General features: G+C 46.8%; 1 protein-coding gene across 1 annotated transcript in view; it reads right to left on the minus strand.

The window, feature by feature from the left end:
* FBXW8 (F-box and WD repeat domain containing 8) overlaps positions 1 to 21,226 on the minus strand; it is a 107,748-nt gene that overhangs the window by 49,549 nt on the left and 36,973 nt on the right. Inside the window, exon 5 of the mRNA XM_029921828.1 lies at positions 13,185 to 13,342. Within this exon, the coding sequence (XP_029777688.1) occupies positions 13,185 to 13,342 (158 nt within the window). The remainder of the gene's footprint in view (positions 1 to 13,184; positions 13,343 to 21,226) is intronic.

Consider the following 21,226-nt stretch of genomic DNA (forward strand, 5'->3'; position numbering starts at 1 on the left):
CAGAGAGAAAGGACGGGACTCCTATGCTCACAAAACCCGCATCTGAGAGAAACAAACCTTTTAATACCCAAAGTGTAACACGGAACAGATGATACAAAGTGCAATGGGAAAATGGATACGCTTAATGTTCTGGATGCTCGAGAGAAAGGATTCCCTTAGTGGCTCCACGCATCCACCGACCACACAGAACATAGACCACCGAACACGTTTAGTGACTGACATTTCTGTTATATCTTTAATTTTAAAATAATCTTTCATGAAGAAATGTGGACCTATTGTCAAAGAGATCCAAAGTAATGGATATTGGATTCATGGGGTCATAGTATAGTGGGAGCAGGCGTGGCTAAAAATAGTGGCTGTGTGTACCCAGAATTGTTCCTCTTTCTTTGCTTTTCAACTCTGCTCTGATATTCATGATCAAAGGTTTTTACTTTTGATGCAGTCTAACTTTTTTTAAAAATAATTTGTGACTTCTGTGTCCGAAGAAATCTTTGTCCAGCCCAAGGTCACAAAGATTCTTCTGCTTTGTTTTTGTCCGAACGTTTTACATGGAAGTCTATAATCCATCTGAGTTAACTTGCAGATAGAATGCAGTAACAGTAGAGAACAGACAGAAGCGGACATCTCAACAGCATTCCATCTCCCAGTCCTCGAATAGAACTCTCTACATTCCTTTGGGCTTGAAGTTCCCTCGGTATTCTATAGTTTTCAGCACACAGGTCTTCCATATATTTTGCTAATATTTGCTGAATTAATCCCAATTAGCTTTTATTTTTCCAACTGTTTGTGGCTAACTTGAATACAATTGGTACTTTGCGTACTGATCTCATCTCAGTGACATTGCTAAAGATACTTGAAAGTCCTAGTAACATGTTTGTGATAGTTTAGGATTTTATGCATAGACAAGTTATCCAGTTTTACTTCTCCCTATCTGAATGCCCTTTCTGGTTCTGGCATCAGTGCACCGAGGAGGATCTCCAATACAGTGTTGAGTAACTCACAGTAATAAAAGTGGACACCCTTGCCATGTTTCCGATTTTCAGAAAGCCTGGTCTTCTACCATTATGTATGAAGTTAGCTATACATCTTTTATAGAGACACGCCCCCCCTTTTTAAGTTTGTTTATTTTGGGAGAGTGAGTGCGCACACACACAAGTGCGCGAGAGGCAGAGAGGGAGAGAGAATCCCAGGCAGGCTCCCAGCACAGAGCCTGACAGCGGGCTCAAACCCACAAACTGTGAAATCATGACCTGGGCCGAAATGACGAGTCAGACACTCAACTGACTGAGCCACCCAGGCGCCGCGAAAGTTCCTTTCTAGGTCACTCAGCCAGGAGTCTGTTTTTCAATTTTTAGTGTTTGTTTATTTTTGAGAGAGAGAGAGAGAACACAAGTTGGGAAGGGGCAAGAGAGAGGGAGACACAGAATGTGAAGCAGGCTCCAGGCTCTAAGCTGTCAGCAGAGCCCAAAGCGGGGCTTGAACCCAGGAACTGTGAGATCATGACCTGAGCCAAAGTTGGATGCTTAACCAACTGAGCCACCCAGGCACCCATCAGCCACAAGTTTTTAAATCATCAATACTAATTGGTTTTTGCCAAATATTTGTTTCATTGAGTTGATCATTAGGTTTTTCTTTTATAATCTGTTAATATGATAAAATGATTTTCAAATGTTAAACTAACCTTAAATTCCTTGGATGAATCTTAAGTGGCTATGATGTATTATCCTTTTAATGTATTGGAGGACTCCATTTTATAGTATTTTGTTAAGCATTTTTACATTTATATTCATGTGGAGTACTGGTCTGTAGTTTCCTTGTTTCCATACATATACTAGTTATTTCTTCTGTATCTGGTGTTGGTATGAGGGTAATGCTGATCTTCTTGATAAGTGTTCCCTCCTAAGTCTATTTTATGAAAGTATACAGGATTATTCTTTCTTAGACCCCTGGTAGAACTCTCCAGTAAAGCCAGTGGACTTGAAGTTTTCCTTGTGGGAAAATTTAACATTACAAATTCTATTTCTTTAATAGAAATACAGCTATTTTATTAAGCTTTCTAGTTTAAGTGAATTTTGAAAATTTGTGCCTTTCACAAAGTCAATTTATCCACTTCATCTAAGAGGCTGAATGTGCTGGCGTGAAGTTGTTCATAATGTTTCAGTGTAGTAAGATCTATAAAGAAGGCCCCGGTTGCGTTCCTGATGTTGGTTCGTTTCCCCTTTAGTCATTCGGACTAGTGCCTGTCAGCTTGATTATTTTTTTTAAAAGAACCAGTTTTGATTTTCCTGTATTTTTTTTCTCTTCAATTTCATTGATTCCTGTTCTTCATTATTGTGCTCCTTCTGTTTGTTTTAATTTGCTCTTTTTCTCATTAAGGTGAAAAGTGAGATCATGGACTGGAGATTTTTCCCTTTCCAAATATAAGCATTCATTGCTTTAAACCCCCCTCTAAGCACTGCTTCACCTATACTGCATACATCCTGATGTGCAGTTTTTCATTTTCATTCAAAATATTTTGATTTATTTTTTTAATGTTTATTTTTGAGAGCAAGTGAGCATGAGTGAGGAAGGAGCAGAGAAAGGGGGGGGGATGGAGAATCTGAAGCAGGCTCCGTGCTGAAAGCAGCAAGCCTGACACGGGGCTCACACTCATGAAACGGGAGATCATGGCTTGAACCGAAGCTGAACGCTCAACTGACTGAGCCACCCGGGCGCCCCTCTTCTTTAACTCATGGGTTACTTAGAAGTGTGCTGTTTAATTTCCAAATATTTGGAGGTTTCACAGCTATCTTTGTAATTTTTACTTTAATTCTATAGTTGCCCAAAAATATACTTTGTAGGAGAATATATTTTGTAGGATTTCAATCATCTTAAAGTTACTAAAACTAATTTTATGGCCCACAACATAGTCTGTCTCAGTCTACTTGAAAAGAATGTGCATTTTGTAGTTGTTGCGTATAAAGCTCTATAAATGCCAATTAGGTAAAATTGTCTGACAATGTTGTTCAATCTTTTATGCCCTTACCAATTATTGATTACCTGCATCAATTACTGAAATAAAAGTGCCTGAAATTTCTACTATAATTATGAATTTGTCTATTCTTCTGTCATTTGTCAGCTTTCGTGTATTATGAAGTTGTGTTATTAGATGCATAGTTAGGATTATTATATCCATTTGATGAACTGATCCATTTATCATTATGAAATGTTCCTTTCTTCCTGTTAATATTCCCTGTTCTAAAATCTATTTTGTTTAGGATGCCTGGGTGGATCAGTCGGTTAAGCATCTGACTTCAGCTGAGGTCATGATCTCACGGTTCATGAGCTTGACCCCTGCATTGGGTTCTGTGCTGATGGCCCAGAGCTTGGAGCCTGCTTAGGATTCTGTGTCTCCCTCTCTCTCTACCCCTTGCCCGCTCACACTCTGTCTCGCTCAAAAAGGAATATTAAAAAATAAAATAAAATATACTTGGTTTGAAATTAGTTTAGCCACTCCTACATGGTATAACTGCCCATCCTTTTTACTTACTTGAGTTTCATACTTAAAATAGCTTCCTTGGTGTCATGGACGGAATGTTTATCTCCCCCCAAATTCACAAGTGGAAGCTTATACCCCCAAGGTGATGCTATTTACAGATGGCGCTTTTGGGAGGTACTTAAAATTAGATTAAGTCTTGAGAGGTGGCCCTCGTGATAGGATCAGTGGCCTAATAAGAAGAGAGAGGACTTTCCATGATGGTTGGTGGGAATGCAAACTATTCCCAACCCCGTATGAGCTTCAAAAATTGTTCTGCCTTCTCCTTTCTGGCGGTTTATTCCCCTGGTCTCGGGTATTTCTTCTCACACATGGGCAAATCAGTACTCAAAGACAGAGGGGTCCCTTCAGATCTGCAGAGTTCTCCCTTTGTGCAGCTCCCTCCTTCCTGATACTCTGGCCCACAAATTCTTTCCATCTTGGCTTCCTCGACCTCTTGGTGTCTCTTCAACTCAGTGAGGTCCAGGTTCTGTTCAGCTTCCCTTTCCCTGTACTGGGTTGTCTCCAGTTGGGAAGCTGGTATAATTGTAGGACTCATCTTGTTTGAAAAACACATAGTCCAAGACTGAGCCCTTAGATCAATGTCTGAAAACCATTTAATATATTCTGTCTGGTTTTCCAGTTATTTAAGGCAGAAAAAAATAAATCTTCTCCCTGTTCATCTTAATCAGAAGCAAAAAAATTTTTAACTTATTTTGAAACAATCTGACAATTACAGAAAACTTGCAAGAACGTCTATCTACCCATTACTCAGATCCCATTTCCAGCTGTCCCAGTACTGTCCTTTAGAGCAAGAGGACCCAATCCAGATAATACAGGGCCCTCAGTTGTCTGGTCTCCTTCAACCTGGAATAGTTTTATTTTGTTTTGTTTTTTAAACACTTGCATGAGTTTGATGGCTTTATAGAAGTCAGATCAGTCTTTCTGTGGAATGTCCCCCAATGTGGGCTCTCTAATATTTCCTCGGGATTCAGGCAGGTTATGCCTTCTTGACTGGAGTCTCACAGAAGCAATTCTGTGTTTGTCTCAGTGTATTCTATTAAGTAGCACAGGATGTCAATTTGTCCCATTACTGGTGTTGAATTTGACCACTTTAGTAATTGGGCATCTGCCAGGCTTGACTACAAAGTTACTTTTTTTCCTCACTCTCTAATTAATTAGTGTTTGGCAGGGAGATTCTTTTAGATGTAAAATCCTATCCCTTATCTTCTTCTCATCTGCTAGTTTTAGCATCAATTAATGTTTTTTTTTTTTTTGGTCTCAATGATTACCATCCTAACTGCCAACTGGTGATTTTCTAATTCCATCTTCCCTTCTATATCTGTTAGATGACGTTCTACTTTAAGTGTGTAACTCAAAAATTCCTATTTTGTCCAATAGGTTATCATCTGTGACCATTATTTTGATACTTGAACGGTCCCAGACGTAGCCAGTGAGAACACATTCAAGGTAGCTCTGTGTTCTTTGACATATCACCCTTATTCCTTAAGCACTTCGGTATTTCCTGGTATGGGAGGAGGTTCCAGGCTTATTCCATTCTTTCCCTAGCCCAGTCCTGGAGGCAACCTCTTCGCCAAGCATCCCGATTCCTTTCAGTGGAGACTCATACTTTTAAGACCTGAGCGCTGTGAGTGCGCGCTGCAACCGGACTGCTGCCGCTCCCACAGCTTCTCAGCGAACAAAGCGAGGACACGCACACCTCTACTTACTACTCCTTCTGTGCTGACAGCCACGAATTCCACACGACACCTCCTACCCCAACCTAGCACCGCAGGGTTCACCTGCATCTCTGTCTTCCATGCCTGTAACTCCCCTCTCTAACAGTGAGAACACTGGCTTCCATGATCCTTAATACACTTACCTATCCCATCTCCCTGGACGCTGCCAATCTCCCACACCCGCCAGGCCACTGTCCCTGGCCCCACTGGGCTCCCTTCCTACTCCACTGCAGCTTGCCTAATAGCTTTCTGACTGGAATGGCAGACAAGCAGGCACATCTTGCTTTTAAAGCAAAAATACATTCCACGAATATGTTTACTTCTGCTTTACCAGAGCCCTGGGGTTTAGTACAGAATAAATCCTACAATCAAAATTACAAGTATTGAAAGGGAAATTAAATCCTCACACTTAAAATCTGATTTGTTAGTCTCCAAAACAAACTCGTGCTTGGATTTCATTAGGTCCATTTACGAACTCGGACAATTTATGTCTGTAGTCTCAGTGGTCTCCCCGGAAAACACCCTGCACTAGTTTTCGTTCCTTTCTATTTTTAACCTCAGCTTTAATACGACAAGACAAATGCTTTGAATTTAATGCATCACACTGTAGGTTATCAAAAATCAGGTTTGGGGGCACTTGGGTGGTTCTGTCACTTGAACATCTGGCTCTTCATTTTGGCTCAGGTCATGCACTGACAGCACAGAGCCTGCCTGAGATTCTCTCTCTGCCCCTCCCCTGCACGTGCTCGCGCTCACTCGCGCGTGCGTGCGCGCTCTCTCTCTCTCTCTCAAAATGAATAAACATTAAAAAAAATCAGTTTTCAGGAAAACCACCCCAGTAAACCAGGAGATTACCACCAAATCTCCTACCACAAATTTAATGAGCGACTTCCTGCATGACAAAAATTGTTTCAAGTTTTTCACTAGTAACTTCAAAAATGTGTCGTTATCCTAGAAAGCAATCCTCTGCTGGGCTGTGCCTACGGCATGAGAACTTCCCTCCCCAGAGTTTCCTACGCCTGAGAGCTTGCGAACCTCTAGAACGTCCCCTGTGGACCCACAGCACGAGAAATAACCACAAGGCCCGCAGGTAAGACGATCACTTGGTGCCAACAGGCTGGGAACACAAAATGCAAATTCAAACACTGAGATCATGCAGCCCGGGTCAGTTACAAGGTCAAAGGATCCAGGGTTGTTTTTTCTAAGTTCCTATAAAACTATAGATTTATAAAAACAAACCTTTCCTGGAGATCTCACAGCTCCTGCTCAAGATTTTATCTCTAGATTCCCACTCGAGGAATACTCCCCTTATAAGGTGTACTCAGTCCGAAGCATACGTAACCGAGTGCGCAATATAATGTCAAACTCTTCTCACCAAAAATGGGAAAACTTTTAAAATGCTTTTTCTTTTGAGAGAGAGAGAGAGAGAGAGAGAGAGAGACAGAGACAGAGACAGAGAGAGAGAACCTTAGGCAGGCTCCACACCCAGTGCTGAGCCTGACATGGCTCAATCTCATGACCGTGAGATCATGACCTGAGCCAAAATCAAGAGTTGGACCTTTTAGGGGCACCTGGATGTCTCAGTTGGTTAAGCGTCCAATTCCAGTTCAGGTCATGATCTCACAGTTCATGGGTTCAAGCCCCGCGTCAGGCTCTGTGCTGACAGCTCAGAGCCTGGAGCCTGCTTCGGATTCTGTGCCTCCCTCTCTCTCTGCCCCTCCCTCACTCGTTCTTGTTCTCCTTCTCTCTCGAAAATAAACATTAAAAAAAAAAAACAAGAGTTGAATGCTTTACCAACTGAGCCACCCAGGTGCCCCAATTTTTTTATTCAAAAACTTCCCACATCACATAAGCAGAGTCGCTACGGCTTGTCTATGAAACACAGTGTCGCGTTCTGGCCCATGCCAGATGGCAGTCCACCTTCAAGTTCGATCCCCCCAGAAACACTTCCTCAGCACTCAAAGAACCTTCTCAGGTCCGAACTCTGCAGTCCAGGGTTTCATTCCGCTCCGAGGAAGCTGACCATGTGAGCGCTCCTACTGTTCACTGTTCACGTCTGCCAAGGCGTCCTAGCTTTAAAAGGACTACACCCAGTATTGAGGGGGCTGTCAGAAACCAGTTGCATTTTGTTTGTCAAACACCGAGGAAGACTCCTAGACCTCAGGGTAGGCAAAGATTTCACGCAGAAACTAGTTACTGACCCTGAAGAGAAAAGTGAGCAGCAAAGAAAGGCCTTGGCAGAAGCGGCCCCCACAATCCACAGCCAGCTGTCCAGCCGCCTCCCAGGCGAGGCCGGCTCGCTCGTCTTCCACTTCCAAGACGTCCATCTTGACTGGGGGCGGGGTGGGAGGGAACTGTCGGTTACTACATTCAAAGGTTATGTCATTCTAGTCCAACGTCACCACCAACATACAAACAAGAGACATAAGGCAAAGAACTCGTTTTTTTAAATTAAACATAAAACTATAAATAGAGTTTAAAAAGCACCTGGTCTTCATCACAGCTACCAAACTCAGACGCGGGCCTGCCGTTCTCTGATAAGACGAAGCGGGGAGAGACCCACTCCCATCCATTGTGCCTACACCAGTAGGTATGAGAAATGACAGTCACCTCGGCCCAGGGCAGGCACAGCCTGGACAATGGAGCACGTGTGCGATCTGACGATGGCACTGGGAGCCCTGCGCGAGTGGAGAAGCCACTCTGCCTTGCTGGCCGGTGGCACAGAGGGACGGCCACACGCCAGCTCCTGCGCCCTGTGCCGAGCCTCTCCTCTCTACCCAGGGGGGCCGATGAGAACTTCTTTGCACCTACGAAGGGTGTCCTCTCATCTCTCACCAAACAGCGAGTTTTCAAGACAAACTCCGTGATCGGGGAGCGGGTTTCGGGCACGCCGCCCTCCCTAACGCTGTGGCTCGGGGCCAGGGGCAGGCAAGCGTGGAGCAGATGGAGGCCTGGCGAGGTCTCCACTGTCCCTGCATTCGCAGCATCTGCTCATTACTCAGAACCTTCGCCTGCTTTCTCTAATGCTCCAGGAAAAGCATTTTGATTTGATTCATTTCGGTACGGTACCGTGCAACACAATTAGTGGTAAAATCAAACTGGAGGACCGCCAGTGCTGACAATTGGAAACAAGGCAGGAGAAATATGAAGCCAGTGGATTGGAATTCAAAAAATCACAACTGTGGATCACCTTGCCAAATCTCCACACCCCAGGTGGGCGTGCAGGGTCCCTGCAGGGCGAGGAGGCTGCAGAGGAGAGAGGGGCAACTTCCTTCCTCCCAAAGCCGCTTCCGCTCCCCTCTGGATCAGACCCTTTCCGTGGAGAGCGTGGGTGTAGACCTCAGTGGCTACAGAGCCTCCCTTTGGCACAGCCGGAGAGCTGAAGTTCATTAACTCATTTTATCATCTTATTCTTTTCTGCAGGGTGGTCGCCAATGTTACACAGCATACCCCACAAAGTACACTGCTTCTTGACCGTGTTTTGCCTAAGAAGTGCCTGTCCGCCGCTCCTGGGAAGGAGCAGTACAAAACGTACATTTGATTATTTCCATCTGTCTTTGCCCAGAAGTAGCTACTCATGAATATGTTGGTATAAATATCACAGTGTCAATCTGTTAAACTGACGTGAGACCAAAGCAACGCCGCCTGAGGTTGGGGAGAAAAATGAAGGGTTGTGTAGCCCGTGAATAGTTAAACCCCAATGAGACCGGTCAAACCAGCTCCGAGTAAGAGGGAAGGAGAACGCAAGAGTTCCCACCAAAGGAATAATCCTAATTCCAACACAAATTTGAGACCAAAGATTTCAACATAAACCATGGAAGTACTATAGATTTAATCTAACCTTAGAGTAGGGTTGACCCCTCAAGCATGCCCTGAAACCCAGAAAGACAAACGTCATGGTGTAAAAGTAAACAACTAGACAGACCAACGGGGACAGAGGAAAACAGCCAGAAACGAACCTGAGCACTAAGAGAATGTCACCTCTAAACAGTTATAAAGGCAGCACCTCAAACCAGTGAGGTAGGGAAGGATGGGCTTTCTAAGAAGAGATGCCAGGAAAAAAAATTCTCAGATTCGTATTTTACACTGTCCCAGGATGAACTCTACATTGGCCAAGATTCAAGCACGAAAAATAAGCCCCAGCTTATTAGAAAGAGGTACAAAGATGAAAAACAATTCTTAGGCTAAGGGAAATGTAAACTGAAACTACATTTGGGTACCTTTTTTTTTTTTAGATTTTATTTTTTAGTTCTGTCTACACCCAACCTGGGGCTGGAACTCACAACCCCGAGATCAAAAGTCACATGTACGCTCCACCGACTGAGCCAGCCAGGCGCCCTTGGATACCATTTCTAATCTATCAAACCCAGGTGTCTGAAACCCATCTTGCTGGGAAAACTGTGAGGAAATAGGCATACTTACACACCTTGCTGGTGAGAAAGCAAAACTGTATAAACCCCATGTGCATTTATTTACCCTGTGATTCGTCAGTTTGATAGGAAACTACCCTGCCTGCACGGACAGGAAAGGTCTTACCAGCAGGGTCTTTCACTGCAACGCTGTAATAGCGGAAGGTCGGAAACAACACAGCAGTTCCTCAGTGAGAGACGGTGTCAATGAACCAAGGTTGTGCACACCGAATATTGGGCAGGTACGGGAAAAAGGGGAGGCTGTTTTTCTATACGCAGACATGCACACGCTTTCAAGACAGGTCATTAAGTGAAAAAAAGCCAAGGTATGGAATAATATAAAGTAATATTTTCATTCAAGAAAAAGGGGGATAATGGAGCGCCTGGGGGGCTCGGTTGGTTAAGCGTCTGACTTTAGCTCAGGTCATGATCTCATGGTTTGGGAGTTCAGGCCTCACATCAGGCTCTGTGCTGACAGCTAGCTCAGAGACTGGAGCCTGCTTCAGATTCTGTGTCTCCCTCTCTCTCTGCCCCTTCTCAACCTGTGCTCTCTCTCTCTCTCTCAAAAATAAACGTTAGAATATTTTTTTAAAGAAAAAGGAGGAAAATAAGAATATTCATATATGGTTATATTTATAATACTGAACTACTGGAAGGACAAAAACCTAAAACACATGGTTGCTTTAGAATGGAGTGGACGAAACAGGTAAAAGCAAGACTTTCCAGTGTGTAATCGTTTATGACTCTTTCATCTTATATCCCTAAAAAGATAGTACTTAGTCAAAACATTAAGTTATAAGATAAAACCCATGCATTTATGGATTTAAAAAATTAAATTATGGGGCGTGTGGGTGGCTCAGTTAAGGACTCCAGCTCTTGATGTCGGCTCAGGTCACGATCCCACGATTTGGGAGATAGAACCCTGCGTCAGGTGCTGTGCTGGGCATGGAGCCTGCTTGGGATTCTCTGTCTCCCCACCTCTGCCCCCACCCTTGCACGCATGCTGTCAAAAAACTAGAATTACACACATATACAACTACCGTCTTGAAAACTAAACCGTAAACAAGGTCCACTGAAGAACAACTGACAAACCGGACACACACACTTGACGCAAGCATGGCAAGGACTACTTCCTGATCCCTTTCTTTCCAACCAGGAAAGAGAATACAGAGAAAAATGGGAACAGACAGGAACAAGCCATTTGCAGAAAAAGAGGGGAGAAGCAAGACGATGAAATCCAGCACATTCACGTGAAGGCAGAAACAACGGGGAGACCCCATTCCCACCCATCGGACCGGCGCGGGGAAGCTGGCACGCTCATCCATTTTGGTGCAACCATTAACTGGCTGAACCGTTTTGGAGGGCAATTTGGTAATATTTATCCAAACGTAAAGGATCTGCAGCCTCCAGCCCGGTAATAACTAGTAATTTACCCCATAGCTGGACTCGCACGAGTCCACCGTGATGCTTGTTTGAGGATATTGCTTGCAGCGCTGTTTTTAATAACAAAAATAAACAACCCAAGTGTGTGTGTCATTAGGGCTCTAATAAATAAATTATAAATATAGCCACTTCATGCCATAGTCCACAGGATGAAAAATAAAGTCTACCTCAAGTGCCAATGTGGGAATATACCAAGATGTGTCATTAGGTTAGAAAGAAAAAAAAAAAAGGCAAGGTGCAGAAAAGCACAGAGAGCGATCATATGTAGGGGGCGGGATGGAACACTTCAGCTTCTCTTTGGATACATTTTCTTTTCATTTTATACTTTTGCTCTGTTTGAACTTTAACTTTTTTTTAATGTTTATTTATTATTGAGACAGAGAGAAACAGAGCATGAGTCCAGGAGGGACGGGGAGAGAGGGACACACAGAATCCGCAGCAGGCTCCAGCCTCTGAGCTGTCAGCATGGAGCCCGACGTGGGGCTTGAACCTAGGAACTGTGAGATCATGACCTGAGCCGAAGTCGGACGCTTAACCGACTGAGCCACCCAGGCACCCCTAACTGTATCTTTTAAAATCAAGTTTCAAAAATAGATTTTGGACATCATTTGCCAAAGGAAGTAGTGTCTCTGTCCTACCTACGTGGCTCCCCAATGTTTCTGTGCAGCAACAGGGAAGGGGGGACAAACATGCTGTCACCGGCAACGTGGAACCAAATGAGTGCCCATCTCCTCAAGCTGTATTCCGAGCCCACGAGACAGGGGAGGTGGGGGCACCAACTGGGTGCCCACTTCTCCAGGCGTCTGTGTGGAGGGCTCCATCAGCAGTGCACTACAACCCTGACGTGGCCCGAGACACACACTCACACTTCTGGATGCACCGCTACCAACCTGAGCCAAAGTGAATCACCCCGTTGGCCTCTCTGGACCCGTTTCCCCACCAGAACAGAAGTGTGGGTGCGTGTGCATGTACATGGCGGGGGGAGGCTAGGACTCTCAAACTGTAGGATTCCAAGGGCGCTACCATCTTTGCATACTTGTACTAGAAGAAGCCCTTGGTGATTTGAAAAGCAGCAAACACACCCAACTCATATTCTGTTACCCATCCAGGGTCTCGATCAACACAGAGGAAGTCCTATATCACGGAAACAGCTTGGCTGAATTTCTAGAGGCTGAAAACAATCTACCAATGGTGTCTACTTGTGCCAGACTGAAAGAACAGAGTTCATGTTAAAGTAATAAACAAAATATTTTCAAGATGTCCACTCTATTTTTTAAATGACCTATGGATCTAACCCTGCCCATGAGCTACTTTACTACTGTTTCGTCCCTCTGAGCCAACCACGACATGGACACCAACATTCCAGAATATTCTGTGGTTCACCTTCCAGGCAAGTGGGGAGACAAAGCTTAGGGATTCCAACTTCACAGAGAGTGGAAGGTAGGAACACAGGATGTCACGGCCACCAAAGTCATTATTCCTGTCAGCTACAAAACTGACTTAGGTAAATATAATTTCAGACTTTTCTTACCTAGTTCTGTAAATCCACAGCTGTCCGTACACAAAAGAATCCTATCAATCCTAGAGAGACCACAGATCACCATAAATTATCTTGTATGGTATGTAAGCGCCAGGAAAAGGTAGGCACGGACTTTTATTTTTCTATTTACATATTTGCCGATAGATTATCTGTCTATCCCCCCCTCTCCCTGTTCCCTTTGGACTGAGCAGAGACTGAAGGAAAAGTAGGCCAAGTATATTTAATATTTTATACCAAACAAGCTATTTGCTTAAGATGGCTTGGCCAGCCTCAGGTCTGGCACAGAAACCCAGTCTACCAGCTCCAGTAGGAATTAAACGCCATTCTTACTGGGTGCTGTGCTCCATGCCTACTAATGCATGGACGGTTATTGGCCAACTTCTCCACATAAAGGCAAAGAGCGGGTGCATGTGCTCGAGCATGTGTGTATGCTCACGTGTACGTGTGCAGGGATTACAGGGGGCAGCCGGCCGCAGCTGCTTAATTTTTGTAAAGCTTTTTTTTTTTCCTTAATAGGGAGGAGGGTTGCAGTTACTTACCATCCTCATAAGCCGCCACCGCCAGCGAGCTGTTTATCCTCACAAAGGAGACATATGGCTGCATTCCAGGCTCGTCCTCCTCATTCTCTGATTCCAGGAAAGGGGCTGTGTAGTCCCAGGTGCGGGTGTCCCACACCCGTACGTCCCCTGATGTGTATCTGGAAGAGAAGGGCACACTTGGTTCCAAACGGGGACCGGCGAGCAGGGCCTGGCGGAGGGAGCGGGGAGAGCCCTGCAACCTCCGAGGAGGACGCGGCCACTGCAGAGTCGCTCCCGCCGCGCTGTGCAGAGGAGTGACTCCAACGGGAGAAAGTGTCAAGCGGACGACAGAAGGCTGTTGACATGGTTCACGTTGTTTCAGCACAACGGTGGCGGTTCAAGGAGAGTGGCACACGCCACACCGGAGGGCACGGTCTCCTTGACGCCAGGCTCACCAGTCCGCTAACCCACGCTCTCCCAGCAAAGAAATGGCTGGCCGAAATTTGTCCAAGTCACAGTGTTTACACACATACACTAAAGACAGAGACAGAGAGATGCTAAGTAAGGACTAATGGTCTCACAGGCACGAGCTTTCTAATGCCTCGCCCATGCATCAGATTTGACTGATTAAAGTCCCTAAAGACTAATTGATTTGCTGAAACAATTAAATCTTGCCTTTAGCAGCCAGACAATGCTGCTTTCTCATGAAAAGCTCTTGCCCAAATGCATGACACTCCCGGGTTTGGCCCACTTAGAAAACAGGAGCACTCACTCTCCCCTATTACTACTGCCACTCCGACAAATGACTCTCTCCATCAAAGCCAAGGCAGGGCCAGAAGCTGCTCAGATATCAGGCCCCACAGACACGAGGATAATGGAATGACCAGATGAGGTGGTGTGCGCCTGCCACGGAGGCACTGACACCCGTGCCTTATAGCTGCCACAGAGGGCTTGATTCAATGTTACAGTGACTGCGGGGAGGTGTGTTAGAAATGCTTTCAGAGTCTAATGATGTACCCCCCCCCGCCCCCCCCCCCCCCCCCCCCCCCCCCCCCCCCCCCCCCCCCCCCCCCCCCCCCCCCCCCGCCCACAGACAGGCAGGCGATCTTAAGCAGGGTTCTATCTTCCTGAGGCCCGGGCCATAGGTCCTCCAGGGTTTCTTGGATCTGAAATATAAAATATAAACACTCAAACAAGATAATCCAAGATTCCCTGACATGTACCTACCTACTGAAATCTATCACATGAGAGCTCTATTAAGTAGTTACAGATCAATTTCTCATGTGAGGTTTCTTAATACACTAAGAACACTTTGATGGAGGAGTGCGTCGTTTGCGGAAGGTAACAGTATTTCCCTCAAACTACTGACAGTAAATACACCTAGCATGTGATTCAAGGGTGATTGTGTCATGTAAATCCCCTCTGCTGGAGACGTGGCTCTCTCCACGCAGGATGGAGCCTGGGGAGTGCGAGGCGGGTGTGGAGAGCCAGCAGGAGGGACAGGCTTTCAGAAAATCGGCCTCCGGGAGCTCTGCAGGACCCCTGATCCTCCAGTAAATAGGAACATTCACTCCGAGTGCCGTTAAGCCTGGTGAAAAGCAAGCAAGGGCGGAGATTGATATCACCACTGCCAAAGCACGGCCGCTGGCTCCCAGGCCGTCAGGGCAGCATTCCAGCTCACCCCTCCTAACGAGGAACCCTACACCAGAGCCCACACGGCCGCGTCCGGTCTGCAGGCTCACCGTGACACCCTGACAACGACTCGGGCGCTCCCTGGACAAAGGCCACTTGCTTGGCCGTAGCAACACTCAACCCACGTTTGACTGTCTCGACTGTGCATGATTAGATTCTCCAGGTTACATTCCATGGGGAAGGAAGGGGGCATTTCAGAAGAGAAAGGGGAGCAGGGTGGTGACATGCCCGGAAGTACAGAGCAGGGGAGCGGGAGACACGGAAAGGGAATGCAGGGGTCATAGAACGAAGGGACTTTCGGAGTGAGTCCATCTGCTGGGAGGCCGACACCCACCAGGGGCCACAAGGGAGCGCTTCAGTGGCGTGAGTTCCAGCCCCAAGGTCCCTTTACACAGACGTTGGGAGGCAAAACAGCAAAACCAAAACCTGAGAAACTGCTGGACCACACCCACCAGCGAGCTGGGAGACACAATCCAGTGCCCCCTCTCAGCTCTGGGAGGCGGAGGGAGGACACGCAGGGCATGTGGAGGGTCCTGTTCGGCCTTGTCCTCCACAAAAAGTGTCCCACTCACCCGGAGACACCATGTGTCTAGAATTAAATGGAATGTGCTCCTTGAAAGGCTTCAGTCCACCACAATCTAGCCTGTTGATGAATTCCCTCCTTTCCTCAGTGACCCCGTTGGTCCTGGTCACTGAGGCACAACTGAGCGTCTCCTCCACACCCCGCCCCCCACCTCCCGGCACTGCCCTCTGTGTCCGCATGGCCACATCCTCTCCGTTCCTTTGCCCGGGGAAGCCACTCCTGCCCAAACCCCTCAGCGCCTCACAGCGCCTCACAGCCCCTTAGTTCTGAGCCTCCCCCAAAGTCAGCCCTGCACAAGCCAAGCCCTCAGAAGTACCTGATGACATGAATAGTCATTCTCCCTCCCTCCCCTCCCCACTAGACCCAGTGCCCCTGTGATCCAGCCCAGGTGACAGCAGCCTAGGCTTTTTTCTCACGACGAGTGTGTGTGTGTGTGTGTGTGTGTGTGTGTGTGTGTGTGTGTGTGTGTGTGAGAGTGAGAGTGAGAGTGAGAGAGAGAGAGAGAGAGAGAGAGAGAGAGAGAGAGAGAGAGAGACTGACTGACTGCTCATATCCCCAAGAACCTACAAGCTTCTCAGGGCAGGGGCTGGGCCTTACTCAGAGCTGTGAGCCCAACAACTAGGAGAGTGAGGCCGGAATAGCGCTGGAGGCTGGGGAAGCCCTCTCACTTACTCAGGCCTTGTTGTCTTTGTCACTGGGCCTCGCACAGAGAACAGTCCCCAAACCAGCTGCCACCCAGTCTCCTCTTCTGCTCCAGACTCCAGCCAGGTCCTCCATTCCTGGCTTCCATATACCCTTGCCTCTGCATCTCTGTTCAACTGTCCACCTTTCTGGGCACTTTCCCCCTGGCCCACCCGCCCAGCGGGTCCCAAAGCTGGCGGCAGCACCTGGCTGCTTTACAAACTCCTGATGCCTGAAGCACACCCAGACCAGTTAAAACTGGACTCTCTTGGGGCGCCTGGGGGGCTCAGTCGGTTAAGCATCCGACCTCAGCTGAGATCATGATCTCGCAGTCATGGGTTCCAGCCCCTCGTCGGGCTCTGTGCTGACAGCTCAAAGCCTGGAGCCTGTCTGTGGATTCTGTGTCTTCCTCTCTCTCTGCCCTCCCATGTTCACCCTCTCTCTCTCAAAAATAAATAAAACATTAAAAATTTTTTAAGGGGCACCTGGACAGCTCAGTTGGTTGGGCGTCTGACTTTGGCTAAGGTCATGATCTTGCAGTTTGTGGATTGGAGCCCCGCGTCGGGCTCTGTGCTGACATCTCAGAGCCTGGAGCTTCCTTCAGATTCTGTGTCTCCCTCTCTTTCTGCCTCTCCCATGCTCGTGCTCTGTCTCTCTCAGTAAGAAATAATTTTTTTTTAAGTTAAAAAAATTTTTTTAAATGAATAAAATAAAACTGGACTCTCTGGGATTGACAGCAGGCCATCAGTGTCTCCAGTGTTTAGGCAAGATGGAGAACCCCTGACCCCAAGCTTACCAACCCCTCAATGTCCGGCACAGGCCCTGCTCCGCCAGGAAGCTTTCTCTGACTCAACTACCATGCCCTGTGCCTGAAGAAATGGCATTCACAGTTACATTCCATGTCTTAAACTTCACGGTCAAGTCCCTGAGAAGGCCAGATCTCAATGTTATCTCCCTCACAGTGGCTTACACATACCCACAGCAAATGGTGACTCAAAGGGGGTGTCCACACGTAACAGCCTGACTAGTTTGAGTGGCACCTTCCACAGCTGATGGTCAGTGACACACTCAGAACACACACACCGAGAGGCATTAAATTCCCTGTATTTACTTCCAAACTGTTTAAAGTACTGATAAAAACACAAGATAATCTAAATTATTTTGGTAAAGAAGAACATTTTCATAGATATCCACTTAACTTCATTCTTCATGTCCAAAGAGCATGAGAACAGATCAATGTTTTTTCTTTTCTTTTTGTTTCCTATAATTTAATTTTAATTTCAGAGAGAGCATGTGAGCCAGGGAGAGGGTCGGAGAAAGAGACAAACAGAGACAGAGAGACAGAGAGGATCCTAAGCAGGCTCCAGTCATTGCAGAGCCCAAAGCAGAGCTCAATCCCACAACCCTGAGATCACGACCTGAGCCAAAACCAAGAGCTGGACGATCAACTGACTGCGCCACCCAGGCCCCCCAATAACATAAATGTTTGGCTGCAGAATGTAAGAGACTGCATGTCTCCCTTCTGAGCAGGACAGAGAATAAACACCCTGTTTCAGAAGGTGCCGGGGGATGACTCAGTGCCGGGCTCTAGAATCGAGCGCAAGCGAAAGCAGCCATAGCCAAGGGGATCAGACTCCATGCTGATGAACTCGTGCTCAGGAAACAGACATTTTCATGAGGGTAAAACACCGGTTGGAGCAGAGGGAACTGGACCAAACCCTAACTGTGATCTGAAAGTGCTTACCAACGTTGGCCAGGAGAAGCAAGACCAGATATCGGAGGGAGGTAGGAAAAAAGCTGATTTTTCTCCAGAACTCCAGATGTCTTTATCGCTGCCTAATGACAATTACACTCAACCAATTAAGACGCCACGATGACAGTTACATTGTCGGTACGCCTCTGGACCCCACTGCTGATGGCTCTCTAATTAGTGTCCGCGCAAAGTACAACTGCAACGAAAATGTGAGCTGACGTAAGAGCACTAAAGAAAAACCGAGGGAGAAAGAAGCCTTTTCAAAACCAGGGAGGATGTCCCAGCCCATGGCATGGGCCAGTGACACTGTATGCTCTCTCCATCTCTTCTACGCTTGGCAAGGTTACCTCCAAATAAATAGGTCAGAGGCCACGGCTGAGGCTTTGTTTACAGAACGGGAAGAGAGCCTCCCTCAAGCTCAGCACACCAGAGCAACTGCCAATTTACAACGATTTAGCACCAAAGAGCGTCCAGTAACCAGTAAGTTTCCACTAAACGGACTACTCATTTGGACTAAGGGACCCGAAGGACAATAAGAAATGCTGTCCAGTTAAAAAAAGCAACCACCTTAAGCCTTTCTTTCTCTATAAATGCAGAAGAGGGTGCACAGCAGAGGAGAAAGTGGGTGTTTACACTGGGCTTCCACGTGTCTGTACTTATTTGCTAAAAACACTTTTTCCCAAGGCTCTCACAACAAGCCGGGGGATTGTGTTGATTTAAGAATGCTGTAAGTAAGGTTAAGTGACTTACCCAAGGTCACAAAAGACATTTTAGTGGCACAGCTGGGATCAAAACAGGTCCCCAGGCGTTTCTCAAACTGCTGCTTCGCCAACCAGCCAGGCTGCCTCCTCTGAGGACAGGGTCTTTAAACGAATACAGCTTTCAGAACCATCCCCATTCAAGTGCAACCCAGGAATTGATCGTTCTCAATACTGTGACTCTGGCCTGCCAGACACAGCTCCTGAAGAACCCGTCAATTCTACCACGGTCTCTCACTGGAAGGGAGGAAGCCAGCAAAAAGGCTCCACGGGCTGGCAAGGAGGGGAGGTGGAGGCTGGGTGGGCACAGGGGTGCAGCCCACATGCGCCGCGCAGGTGACGTGGGAGAATGGATGGAATGGCTGACCCGACTTCGCCCTCCGAGGAGCCACATTCAGACAACCATCCCCAAACCCAAATCACAGTCTCTTCTGACCAATACTGGCAGCAGCCAAAGGAGCCTTGCTACGAGGCTCAGGCCAGGAATGCGGATGCTTCCATTTGCGTGTCCAGCCAGGAGGCCGGCAGCGGCTGCCTGGGGGCCTGTGCCGAGGAGATTCTGAAGCTGAGCGCCATCGTAAGTGCCATGGTGGATGATGAATGCCCACCTTGGGTTCGGGACTGAGGAGCGGCGCGCAGGGGACTGATCTACATCCCTGCCTCCTGCACAACTCTGCCAGCTGACCCACACTCGTCCGGCTGGACTCAGCTGAGAAGTCAGTCCCAGGAGAAAGCCGCCTGACTCGGAGCCTGCTCTAGGTGCCTCTCTCCCTAGTGTGCTGTGGTGGGTGCCCTGCCCTTCCCCTCCCGACACCTCCCACACTATTCTGGGACCGCCCGGACTTGTATCCCGTGGCGGCCTGGGAACAACAGAGGTGGTCTGCAGTCTTCCTCTGTGCTTAGTAAATGCTGAGTGAACGAACCTACCGACTTAAACCCAGAAGACAGAGGTGGCTTAGGTGCTGCAGAGCAATCCTGCAGGGGTCCCACATCTCAAGAAACATTTTTTCCCTTAACATGTAGAGGCTTTAAGAACTGCTCACATGCTCCGTACTTTATTTAGTAATAACCAAAGAGTACCAATCAATGAAATCAAGAGTATTTACTGTTTTCTATGAAACATGACTGTATTGTATTATGCAATTAACAAAATGAACTCAGTCCCACAGAGCAGTCCTTCTGTGGAAAAGCACCACTATAGACATCAAGTGCAGCTTAAGACGCATCAATTGAAAAATAATGAACATCTTAATGGACCTTACGAGATACATGCACTACACACTTAAAACTGTTTTCCATACATCTTGGTTAATCACAATCAATAGAGGCAGAGTCAATGACGGTTATGCAGAGTTACTGTAGCCGTGGCCCTTCCCATTATTCCTTGGAGAACCAGAGATGGGTAAGTGCAGTCATGAGTTCACCAGGATTTATTAAGGATATTCTACAGCTCCTTCATTAAGGATATAACAAATGTAATGCTCTCTCCAGTCTCCTATCAATACCTTACCTCAGACTTATTTACCAGAAAAGCATGTATACCTCACAGCAGAAAATAAATAAATTTAAAAGTATTTTTAAAAAGAGGTCCCTAACGGATAATGATCGAATTCCTTATGGGAAACAGTCCGATGTCATAATGAGCAGCAGCACAAAATCTATAGAAACCAAGGTTGAAAGGAAAACCGGCAAGAGAAAAAGTTCCTTAAGAAGGAGAAAGATAAAACGCATGTCCTTCCTAAGTATAAGTGAGGGCACATTTATCTAACACATCTTTATCACCAGTCTCTGTTTACAAAGCACGTTATCTCCAAAGTCTCAAAGCAATCCACAGGTATTACGCGGTTTTTACACCTTCACCCGAAGCTTGCGGTCTTCAGCTCCTGGGCGGAATATATTTTTAAAACGGGGGCAAGTACACATGATTCCAGAGCAAAGCCATTTGTGGCACGGTACATGGTCAACTAAAAGGCGTATTTTTAATTACCGGGGGAAAGTGCAGGAAAAAATGCCTAAAGCAGAGTATTTCAAGTTACCATAGATGTGGGACTGTGTCTGGACCATGATTTTCCTGCAGTTCTGAATTAGAAATAATAAGAAAATTCCACTGCAAGTGCAACCTGAACCAGAGATTCAGATGTTCTATTTTGCATGTAGAAACTGGACACTCAGAGCTCTGCTTCCCGCCTCAGAAGCCCGGAAGCTCTGACACCCAGGTCGTACAGACAGAAGGAGCCAATCAAGGCCAACGCTGGAACCACAGCCGGAAGTCGGCTGGCTGCTGGAGAGAGATGCCGGCACGTTGGTCACGTGTCTACTCGGGCACGCTTGCTTCAAAGGGAACAGAGGTGGAGGAACTGAGTGAGACCAAATGGGACGGCAATATTTAGGGCAAGAAGAGCGCTAATGTTTTGCGACGTCAATGCTAGTTTGTCCCTCCAACCACACTTGGTGGAGGAGAAACAGTGACAGGCGGTCACTGTTCCTTCCAGTCAGTACAAGCAGAAACCGTAGCCTGAGAAGGCAGATCAGAACAGGGGAGGGCAACATTAAGGAGAGTTGAGGAAAACCTCAACACAGAGACGATGCTTCATAT

Source organism: Suricata suricatta, chromosome 14 (genome assembly GCF_006229205.1).
Source record: "Suricata suricatta isolate VVHF042 chromosome 14, meerkat_22Aug2017_6uvM2_HiC, whole genome shotgun sequence".
NCBI classification, from domain to species: Eukaryota; Metazoa; Chordata; class Mammalia; order Carnivora; family Herpestidae; genus Suricata; species Suricata suricatta.